General features: G+C 43.2%; 1 protein-coding gene across 2 annotated transcripts in view; it reads left to right on the top strand.

Moving 5' to 3' along the window:
* Nucleotides 1-12128, top strand: part of DYM (dymeclin) — a 1124226-nt gene that overhangs the window by 370296 nt on the left and 741802 nt on the right. For both annotated transcript variants that reach the window (XR_014969672.1, XM_085629609.1), the window contains exon 8: nt 1965-2107. Coding sequence is in view for 1 of the 2 variants with exons in the window: in XM_085629609.1 (XP_085485735.1) it covers nt 1965-2107 (143 nt within the window). In the remaining variant the exon portion in view is untranslated. The remainder of the gene's footprint in view (nt 1-1964; nt 2108-12128) is intronic.

Below are 12128 nucleotides of genomic sequence, written 5' to 3'. Positions count from 1 at the left end.
GCTGCCTAAAGAAATATGTACCAGACACTTGCAGAAGAAAAATTTACTAGCATAAAAGCTATACAAGTGATTAAAAAAACTCACTGCACCTAGCTAGAGAATAAATATCTCCGTGTATTTGATACTTACCATTCCTTGGACGAGAACCAAAAGTAGGGCATGCACTTGGAATTCAGGGCCCCGTTGGGCTGCCCTTGTCGCATACGCTGTAACAGACGCCAGTGAGTGTTTATAGGGCTTGTCACTGGACTCTGCTAGCGGAATCGGCCACACCTCACCCGGGTTTCCCGACCCTCCCTTTGCTCTCGACCAGTGGCGATAAATATCACGTGTACCTTCCAACCACATACATGTGATACATACAAGTGAGATTGCTGCATCACACATGTCATGTGTTGTAATCTTCCTGTCAACAGTTTGTAAAAGTATAGCTTTCAAATAAATGACAGCGGCCTCGGGATGAACAGTGCAATTCCCAATGATAAATATTTCTTGTCCAATATTTGTATGGAGTACTTTAATGTTCATTTTTGACACTTATTTGTATGGCGAGAGCACAGTTACACACCCATCTTTTGTGTAGGGTGAGTTGCAAACCTCACACATCATTTTATGAATCGCTGCACCCGAGATGTCGAGATCTTGGCTGAGACCGGGGATGCAAGGTGCCTCGATGTCTTTTGTCGCAGCTTCAGTGCGCTCTGTCTTTTTAGAGCAAGCCTACAATGTGAGGAATGAAAGAGCACGTTCCCGAACGCGTCTTGGTTGTGTATGAAAAGCCAGAAATGTCGGAATGGTGTTTACATGGCAGAGATCCTCTTAGCAGACGAGGATTGCTCCCCTGAGCTCAGCATCAATCGGGACTCTCTAAAGAGGGGGCCCCAGAGGTAGAATGGACGGGGCTTTTGGCACGCTCCAGCTCACTTATTTTGTGGAATCCATTCTGCTCTGTGTCAAGGCGCTGTACCAGCTAAGCAAAAAAGTGTACAAATATTTAAAGATGGCTGCATATGAGCTGCTTGAAATATGTAGTGTAGAGGAACAGATGGGAGAAGGAGTGAGCAAAAACGACAGTGGGAGATGCAGGGTGCGCACTTCAGTATCTGGAGCCAGAAGCAAGATTAAACACAGGGTGGGTGGGGGGATGCTAGAAAAACTAGAGAGTACAACGAAGAATGCAAGCGGTAACAGAGAGGAGCAAGAAACCTAGGGATGGGCAAGCCCATGGATACACAAAAAGGGGAAAGCAGAAAGCAAAAGACCGTAAGTTGAAATGGTGGGCATCAAAGAAAATCGAAGGAAACACAAATAGAGGCAGACGGCGAAAGATGAAGCGCGTGCAGTATTGAAGAATGGGTGGCTGATGTAAAATATGCACATTTCTTTGAGTTAGACTCGGTGCCATTCTCACATTGCTCATACTGCTTCTGCCGTAAGCACTGTTACCTTTTCTCTCTGCATGCCACATTTTAAATGTGCAGCGCGCTGCTGACACCCTGCAGTATCGCTTGTGGTACTGCCTTTGGATCTTGGTTTGGGTGGTGCACTCCCCCTTCTTTCAGGTCTAATGTTGCTTCTGTGTCTTCACATGTCTCCTCTCATAATCGTGGCATCCGTATAGGATTCCCTGGAGGTTGTTGAGTATACACTTACTGGTATGGCATCAGACCATCTTTACATTGAACACGTCATCAGTATTTAAAGCACTCCTTACTTTCGGTGTAATATGTTTCTAGATGTTGTTTTTAGTTCTTGTGTTGATATTTTGCCATCACTACGAAGGAGTGAATTCCTGTTCTTTAGCCTCGCCTTACCTGATGTGTGTAAAGCGATGCGGGTACGTTGTATGGTGAACATGAGGCACTGGCTGGGCACCTCAATTGATAGAACATGTTTCAGACCTGTGAATGCAGATGCCCTGTGGCTGCCGGCCTGTATGTGTGATCTATATCTCTTCATTGCAGTCTTCCTTACACCAGTCGCCTTGTGAAGACTCTGCTGTATAACTTCATCAGGCAGGAGAAGAGCCCTCCTCCCGGCTCTCACATCTTCCAGCAGCAGCCCGATGGAGGAGGACTTCTGTACGGATTAGCATCTGGAGTAGCAAGTGAGTGTGCCCGTCTGAGAGAGTATTTGCAGCATCATAACATCATTGTGGCCTCTTAGTTATACTAGGTGGGAAGGATCTGGTTTGCTTTATTCCTTTTTGCGCCACATTTTTCATGTATTTCAAAGGTGTTTACTGCCTGACCTCAGCATGGTAATATTGGGGTTCGAATCTATTACAGCCTGCTGCTATGATTGGTGAATCATATTATGTCTACTGGACACTTTGCCACATCGGGTTTCCCAAGGCTAATTGCCACCAACTGGCTCCCTAGAAGAACCATGCAACAGATGGTCCTACAATCAATTGAATGATAAAATATTTGTATTAGTTTGATTTTTAATTAGATATTTAAGAAAAACGTTTAAAAGTTATTTGAAGACTCATTTGACATAGAATTGACTAAGAAAAGGGTCTCCCAAGAATCTGTGTACTGACAGGAGCAGCTTTGATGCAAGAAAAGACATCATGATGAAAGATGCAGGGAGAGCTTGAGTATACTTTGCATTTGTATTTATAAAAGACACATCATTGAGCCACAGCATCCTATTGCACAACATACATCCAGAGCTCAACCCCAGCCAAAGCAAAACGCTCTTCAAAATCCTTAAATTCACTATGAACCCGTAGCCGAACCCCCTTATTAAACATTCAGTCAGGCACTTCTTCAAGTAGAAAATTGACAAAATCTGGAAACACATCATTGACACAGAAACTCCTGCCGTACCTCGCTACAGCACACCCATGTGAACATTCATTGACGTCCTGACCATAGAGGTTCTTTCAATACGATCAAACCTCTAAAGTTCATATCATGCTAAGATAATATCGCCTATAACAGCGTCCATTACTGGGAAAACTCTCCGTCATCAGCACCACATTGTAAATGCATTGCCAGTTAGAGTCGTCTTTCATGACATTCTCATGACAGGACAGACCTTCCTGCTACACAAGGAGACAAACTTCGTCCTGAAAATCTTGTTAACTGTCACAAGTTCACTCACCTCCTTCTTTGGAGCAAGAACTTCCAGAAAGCGGTCACCATCCAGCTATACATGGAAATAAAGACGAGCATTCATTTTCAGAACTGAAGGTCAGGATACAGGCAGCACTGATGATGCAGCCATCTAAGTGGTTGACTGTACTCCACAGATTACTGGCAAGACAGGAGCTGACCTCCTCATCCACCCAGACCTCTGTGCTACATTTGGCACCCTTCCTGTCAAACCCTTATCAACACCCTGTTGTTATGAATGTGCTTCAGTGACGTTGTCCATCAGTAGTTTGCCTTGCACCTAGCCATTCGATATCAAGTAGACCATATGACAACCTCAAAATGAGAGATCCCCACGACCTGCTCTGTAATTCAACCTGTCGCTGGTCATCCTCAGCTTCTACAGGGAAACCCTTGAGTTAAATAGATTATGTACTACTTGGAGGTTTTGAAGCCGAATCTTCCTTGGGGTTATTCCTTTGCTACTTCTAGGTGGGCTTCATAGACTGTTCGTTATCATGGGTTGGAACCTGCGTCTTTGTGGCTCTTGCTTCATCCTATGCCACAGCTAAATTCACTAGGTTGACTTTTAATTATCTGGTAGTTTCGCGAGGCTGCTTTTTCAGTGGAGTGCACCTATGCCCTTTTCGGGTGCACTCCGTAACCTCTTAATTTGCCTGGTAATAATTGACTCATAATCCCTCTTGGAGAGATGCACCTTTGTCTGCCCTGGGAGTAAAGTCGAAGAGAATTCTAGACTCTGAATTGCTGGTGTCTAATGACATGTCTTTCCGTGGCATTACTATAATAGCTTAACTACATAGGGGTTTTGAGGACCCTAAATTACTTTGCGATTTGGAAAACTGCATTTTCATGTGAGTTGCTCCTCAGTTGTTTCCAGGTGGACAGACATGCTTATAATTACCAAGTTGGGGCGGAACTCTGGGGGCACTGCCCAAAGAAAAGTATATCTAAAATTGAAAATACTTTTATCAGGCAGTTTGTTGGTCTCCCCCTAGCACCCCACTTGTTCCAATCCGACTTGATTTGGGCGTTAGACCGATTGCAGAAGAAATAGGACTTAGACCACTAACATTTTGGCGATGCATTTGGGATACTCCGGGAACAGAGTTAAAAGAGGTAATGGGACTCCCTGGGGCAGGGAAATTACCCTGATTTACACACAACAAGGACCCGCTCCAGAGCATTGGGAAAATGAGCATGTGGAGCGATCCCACAGTATCATGTCCTGCAACACCCAGGAATGAACTTGTTAGGGGTTAAAGGGGGCAAGAACTTGCTCTCCTTCAGGGGAGCTCAGCACTAGGCTCTCTAACAGTAACTTCCATTGGAATTAAAGATTACTATAACTCTGAGTCTTTCCTAGATGAGGTTCAGCCAGCCCTAGCCAGGAAACTGTATGTACAATTTAGGCATGGGTCACTCCCTCTGTGCGCTTTTACCAATATACGGGCAGGCACTGTTCCTGCAGGATGCCCGGTCAGTGGAAAAGCTGAGGAATCAGAACTTAATGTATTTTTCTTCTGCAGAGCCAACAGAAAATGTAGATCTTGATGGTTGATACAGCTGTGTTGAAATCTGGTGACCTCTAATTGCGCAGAAGCTATTGATTGTATTTGCTGTCTCAAGATGCCTGTTTTCTATGTGGTGCGCGTGCAAGTCACTCTTGGGCCGTTAGTATTCACACCTAAGCCAAACAGTTTGGCTTTCTGGGGAAGGCCCAGGCTAGTTGTGGTCCGTGCTTGCTTGTTCTAATAGCACAAAGGCCTTCCATGGGGCAGGAGTTTGGGGCAGATGAGTGAGGAGACTAATTGGACTTTCTGCTATTAAATTATACCTGCATTATAGGAAATTTTCTGAAAATGGTTGAAAGATCCGGTCTTTTAACTGAGTAATTTAACTAACTTGATCTTAGCTTGAGCACGTTATTCATGAGACTTGAGAACTCACACCTAAGCCAAATTGCTGTGCCCTTTGGAGAAGGTCCAGGCCAGTGTGTGGTGCCCACCTGCTTTAATAGTTTAAAGACTCTCTATTGGGCAGGACGTTTTGGCAGAGGAGTGAGGAGACCAATGGGATCTTTTTAATCTATAATTGCTCCTTAGAAAACTCTTTGCAAATGGTCCGAAGACCTCGCCATTTTCTAACTGAGTTTTTTAACAAATAGGATTTTATCTTATTTTACCAAGGAAAAATTGAAGATTTAGTTTTATATTTGTATCTGAATGTATTATTTGTCTTTATGGCCATGGCTGAAACAAAAAAGTATTTACTGAGGGGCACAGAAATGTTTTAGAAAACGAGGTTTTAGAATTACTGCCGCTTGACCATAGGCTATGAAGAGTACTGTCCAACTAAGTGAGTCGACCAGAAACTACTTTTTAATGTCGATGTACACAAAGAGACTCACACTGCTTGAGGAGACATTTTACATCTGTACAAAACTGCTTTGAACCATCTAAAAGCAGACTGTGATTATCTCAAACAATCGCGAGACCCAAGATTAAGTTATCCCTAGATATCCGTGGACTACACATCCAACTTGGCGAACCCCTGAAGTCCAGTTTTTAGGATTTTGGAGGGTTTATGTTCGAGTTCAGAGGATGTCATAAAATTCTTGAATGGACGTATATTGGCAAAGGGAATGTGCACTTGAAATGGTGGCTAGTTTTATGTACTGTATGTAATTATTGCTTTTGCACTTTTAAGGTCATTTGACTGAAATAAAGTATTTTGATGATGATGAATTACCAAGTTTTTCTCCTCGGGTTAGAATATCCTGTTGGATAAAAAGTTGTGCTGTAGATAATCCTGCTCAGCTTCAAGATTCCCCTTGCTAGACAAAAGCTCAGCTTGTCGTCCAAACACTCACGTTTATTCTCCACAGAGATTTTTTCTTGCTCTCCCCCTCTAACCCTAGCTACTTGCCCAACATCCTTGTGCCATATCTCCCCAGCATGTTACTCCCACCCTATACTTTTGCCCCATGTACTTGCTACGTTCTCTTTCACTTGATCTGCCCTTCAACCTTACCCTTCCGACCTCCTGCTAGGGTACATCCTCACTTTTCTTCTGGTACTAAGCTGTCTGCTTCATTCTCAACATTCTCCACACATAACCGTGTGCACCACTTTGCCTGCTCTAAACCTTTGCCCACCTACATTTTCCGTTGTGCACCTTTGAAACTTCTAGTACTCCCGCAACCTTCCTTGCCACCTCACCCATTGCAACTCATGACTGGCACCCTACTAAGTTACCTTCCTCTTCACCCTAATCGCTCTGCCCACTCTCTCCTTAACCACACTCTCTCACAATGTCTCACTTTCTAGGCGTCCCACATGTCACCCTGTGTATTACTTTCTAGTCTTCTCCCCCTTTGATCTCATCCTTAACCTGACCCTCCTTTTAAATTCAGCTTTACCTTAATCTTGCAACTTTCCTCCTCTTTTCTAACCATTCTACTTTCTCTTCCTGTTCTCACTTAATTTCTTCTTCAATCCCCTTCTCTCTTAGCTCCTCCTTTTCCTGCCTTCTCATGTAACCCCCTACTCTCCTCTAATCACCCTTTTTGATTTCCTCTACACTCCTCCACTCAGAACCTAAGCTTTCTCTATAACCCCCTGGCCCCCTTCTTGTCATGTGCTGGTGCTGAACCTCGGCATAGCCAGTCTTCCCCCATAATGCTGTGCCCTTCTCTTAGCCTGCTCTCATTACAGACATCCCCATCTACTACCTTCTTGCTCCCTGTCCTAATTTTCCTACCCCCTCTTACAGCCCCAACTCTCTTTTGACCTATCACATCTATCAGCTGCTCTCAGCCACTTCAGTACCCTTCATCCCACCCTCCCCCGAGCCCTCCATTTTACCACCTAGCTCACACCCTACTTCTCCTTATCTTGCTGAACAAAGTCAAGTGGTAGTACTGTTCCTGCTCCATGTTCTCCCATTTTCGACAAAAACACCTATCAAACTCTCTTCTCCTTTACTGCCTGCTCATTAATTCTTCCGACCCTGGACACCTTATGCTCGCTTTACCCTTGTCCCTTTTTTTCTGCACTAACCAACCCCATCCTACTGTCTCTCTGGTCCCCGCTAACGCTGTCACATCCCTGCATGACCTCTTCAAGCTAAGAACCTGGCAATCCAACCCTAACACATCTATCTACTCGAAGCTGCTTTAATCACTTCCCTCACACTAATTACCCTTTGTTTTCTCTCATGCATTCCATATCATTTCATCACCTAAGTTGCCCCCTTCTATACAGCCCTGTCTTCTGGAGCAACCACTTCATCGTCTTCGTTTTCAAGTGGCTTATGTAACTGCTACAACTATAGAAAGTGGGACGTACTCAACCTCACAGAAATCAATACTCCTCTAACTAGGATCTCGCATCCCTGCACACTCACTGTTGCACTAGTGCCTAGCACAAACCTCAAGACCATTCTACTGCCAACATATGCCTCCACCTATGCCAGTATCATTGTCAACAACTCCCTAACCCAGGCACCCGCGCCCCAGATCTCAGTATCTCCTTCACATAACCACTCGTGAATGACGGGGATCTTGTCGCTGCAGCAAGCTATAGACCGGACTTCAGCGTCCCATTGTTTGTTTGAAAAACTGGTTGAAAGACTGACATCGAATCAGACTGGCAACTTCCTATAAGAAACAACCCACTTTCAGACCATGAAATGGGGTTCTGCCATGGTAGAGCCACAGAACTAGTTCAGGTATATTTATTTGAAGTTTAATAACATTCATGCCTAATTATTATTATTAATAAAGCATATATAGCGCAACAGCTACCCACATGGGTCTTCCTGGCACTCAGAGCATACTAACTCAAAACATCCAAGTCTTCAGCTGTTTCCGAAAAGTAGTCCGTGCAGTACAGCTTCGCAAGCCTAATCATAGTTGAGGCCAGTGTGCGTTATAAAGTTGCAAAGATATTAAACGCTGTGTTCATATAGAGAACACATAAATCCTTGTTACATTTGAATATCTAACTTCTTAAGCGTGTTTCTTAACTTCATAAATGTCATAGGAGGGAAGGTTTTTTCACCTCCCTTTCACCTAATGTCGTTCTGGTTGAATTTAGTCCAGGTCAGCTAGTTCTAGAGCTGTTCATCAATGAATGGAGTGTACTTGACAGGAATTTTTTTTATTTCTTTCTTCAAGACAAAGTAACTGGTTGGTGGAATGCTATTACAGATTGTTGCTACTACATGAGAGACGAATTGACGGGTCGATTCACAAAGGGCCTCTACACTCGTGGCAGGGGCCCTGCAGTCGGGATGGGGGTGGGGGGCATGCACACATGGCGGGACCTCCGCATTGTGTAACTGCAGTACAGAGGTCCTGCCATGAGGATGGACCTCCACCACGAGTGCGGAGGCCCTTTGTGAATCTAGCACAGAGCTTTTTGTTTATTCAAATTTTTAATTTCGCCAGTGACCCCCTCTTTACTCCTTGAATTTCTGTTATATAAAATTCTGTATCTAATTTCTGTGCTAAGTATGTCAGAAGTTGGTGTAAGACATAGAAACGTACACTTCTAAGCATTCTTTATTGTCTATTGGAAATATTTGTATTGATTTTAGAAGAGGTCACATGATCAGTCTTTTTTGTATTAGCACTTAGCCTCTCTGTTGGTATCAGGAATATTTTAGGAGCAGAAGGCTAGATTTGGGGAGAGCTGTGAGTGGTGTAGTCCAGTCTGGACAGATCTAGGAACTGGACTAAGGTTTGAATGTCTTAAGATGCGGCCAAGGTTTATAGTTTCCACTGGTCATTCTTCTGTTGTTTTGTTATTGGTGCGTTTATACTGCAATCACTCGTGAGGGCATCCAGGTGCTCTGTAGCAGGTGTGAGGTAGCTATATACCTAAACCCTCCATGAGGAGAGAGTTGGTCGTCCAGTACTTAACCTAAAATGCCACTTTGTTCACAGTCAGAGGCTTGTTTCCAAGAGAGTCTGAGTAAATAATTAAATTATATACTGTTGCTGTTTGCTGCGAAGAGAAGGACCTTTGTCTTCTCTGAGATTAGTTTTAGGAAGTGGCTGAAGAACCATGAATCAGTACTCATTAGGTCTTTTTTTAGTGCTTCTTTTTCTTCGTCATGTTATTTTTAGATACAGCTAAGTGTTGTCCGGGAACTGATGTACATTCAAACCTATGTCTTTCCGTTCTTATTGAGCGTCTCCAGGTATATGTTCAAGAGTATCAAACGTTCATACTTCATAGGGGAAGGTGAGGGCGAGGATGTATGTTTCCCGATGTTCCCTAAATTTGACCTATTTTTCTGGTAGGATCTAAATCCTCATCATCATCATAACTTTATTCGACGGTTAAGTCATCAAAATACATCATATAAAAATACATCAATTATTCAAAATACAGCGAATTTCCAAAAAATGTAAAATGGTTAAAATTAACATTATATTCCATGACACAACATATAAAACTACAATATATTTAAATATTCCCAATTTACTATAATTTATAACATATTCAACATTTTTAACACATTTAAATCAATAGTAAATATCAATATACTCAAATTAAGAAGACGTTTAAAGGCAGCTTTTAGAGCGAATTGACCATGTCCATTTGAGAAATTTCGCAACTGCTATCGCAATTGTAGGGTTAGAATCTGTACTTAAAATTCTCATGGCGTCAACATACCTCCGAGTACCCATAAGCCGACAAATGGGTTTTATCCACATTCAGCAAGGTGCAAGATATTGAGGACAGCCAAACAAAATGTGACTGACAGATTCTTGTTGGTCCGGACACCAGGGGCATCTGTCACTTGAAGACCCCTCCCATTTCACCATAAACTGCCTAGTTGGGAGGGTACCAGCTCTAAATTGAAAATACAGTTTACGATCATATGGCCTTTGAATAACATCCCAATATTCTTCAAGCATGGGCCTGGTCTTAATTTCAAGAAAACAACCCGTGAGATTTGTTGGTAACTTTTTCAACATGATTGAATGGTGGACCATTTCCCAATATCTTGCTTTTAAACGTTTTTTACATGGGAAGGTTGCATTTTGAGGATTATCCCACAGATCTACCATTCCCATCTTCCCTAATAGGGATCTAATCTCATTCAGCCATTTTATTTTATGAAAAGGATCATTTTTAATAATATCCATAAGGCCTCGAGCGTATTGCGTTAACTCTTCTGTACTCCATATTCTACACCAATATAACAATGGGCGCAAAATTACTAAATCTTTAATCACTTTTCTACCTAGATCCCATTGTAGAGGGATTAAAGGGGTGCTTTGTGGTACACCAGTCAATTTGCGAAAAAACTCATTTTCCACCTTGGTCAAGTGGGATACGTTTTCAAAGCCCCATAGTTCAGCTCCATATAGGGCTGAACTTAACACCTTCATCCCATAGATCTGTAGAGCTGGGCGGATAGGTTTAGTCTGTGATGCTTTGAATTTTTGAAGGAGACAACCTGCTTGTTGCTGATGCTTGAGGACAGCCAGGTTAATATGGTTATTCCAACGCATGTCTCTCTGCAAAGTCACCCCTAGGTAAGTAAAAGCGTCCACCTGTTCTAGTGGACGTTTGTCTATGACTATATTGCCTCTAAAAGATCTGTGTTCATTAAACGCCATGAACTTGGTTTTGACAGTGTTTATTTCCAACCCATGCAAGCGACAAAAATCTACAAAATGCAAAAAGGCTTTCTGAAGGCCGCAGGGAGTTTTAGAGATGACCAAGGTGTCGTCCGCAAACAAGAGGACAGGGATGCGAATACCATCCAGCACCGGGGCATCGGTGGGGTCAGAGAAAGGTAATCCATTACCCCATTGACAAATAGCGAGAACTGGGTAGGCGCCATAACGCACCCCTGCCGCACTCCCCGCTCAACGGGGAAGGCTTCAGTAACCTCCCCCTGTATTCCCCACCGAACCCGTGCAAAAGTTTCCTCATGCATGCGGACGATCAGTGTTAATAGTTCCGAGGCCATCCCCAAATCCTTCAAAACCTCCCATAATATGTCACGTGGGACTAGGTCAAAAGCTACCCTCAAATCCACGAACACTGCATACAGGGACCCTTTCCCTAGGACCACAGTGCGCCAATACAAAGTTACAAAGTGAAAAACTTGGTCAATTGTACTTGTTTTCCTACGAAATCCCGCCTGTAATGAACTCAAGATATTATTATCATCCATCCAAACCTGCATTTTAAATAGCACTAGCCTTCCCATATTTTTTTGAATGGAATCAATCAGGCTGATAGGCCTGTAGTTACCTGGAACAGCCATGTCCCCCTTTTTATAAACTGGCACTATTTCTGCCCCCTTCCAAGAGGAGGGAACAGCCCCGCCCAGGGCTATAGCATTTGCCAGTTGAGATATATACACCTGCCATGTTTGCTTATCATTTAAAAGAACATCTGCGGGGATGCAGTCCATGCCTGGGGCCCTACCATCTGTTACAGTCTCCAAAGCCCTGTCCACATCTTTCAGACTAAAGGTAACATCTTTATAAAATGTATATTGATTAGCGTGAGCGCACTCATAACTTCCACTACGTGCGTATTGTGGTTTAAAAAAACTCTACCCACAAGTGTTGCGCAACATTATTCTGTGGGCGTTCAGGACAACCCCCCTATCCCATTTGAATATATCCCAAAACAATTTTGGATTCTTAGCTTTACATGCGTCTTTCAACTCCTTCCACTTACATCTATCCCATAACTTCTTCGCCTCAATCTGAACCTTCTTATACAGCCCCCTCGCTTCTCTAACCAATGTGAGATCCCGCTTCTTTATAGCCACACCCAGATTCAATTTGGCTTGTTTACAAGCCACATTATACCAGCTTTCCACATTCCTTCTGTTTTCCCTATTTCCAAGGCCCGATTTACAAAAATAAAACTTCAGGTGATCAAAGAGTTTTTCATGCTCTTGGACAATGCAGGACTGGGGGTCAGCAGTCTTCACAAGGGATCCCAAATCTATCAATACTTTTTT

The sequence above is a fragment of the Triturus cristatus genome, chromosome 2_1 (assembly GCF_964204655.1).
Source record: "Triturus cristatus chromosome 2_1, aTriCri1.1, whole genome shotgun sequence".
NCBI lineage: Eukaryota > Metazoa > Chordata > Amphibia > Caudata > Salamandridae > Triturus > Triturus cristatus.
Note: the sequence above shows the minus strand (reverse complement) of the source record. Positions and strands in the feature narration are given on the sequence as shown.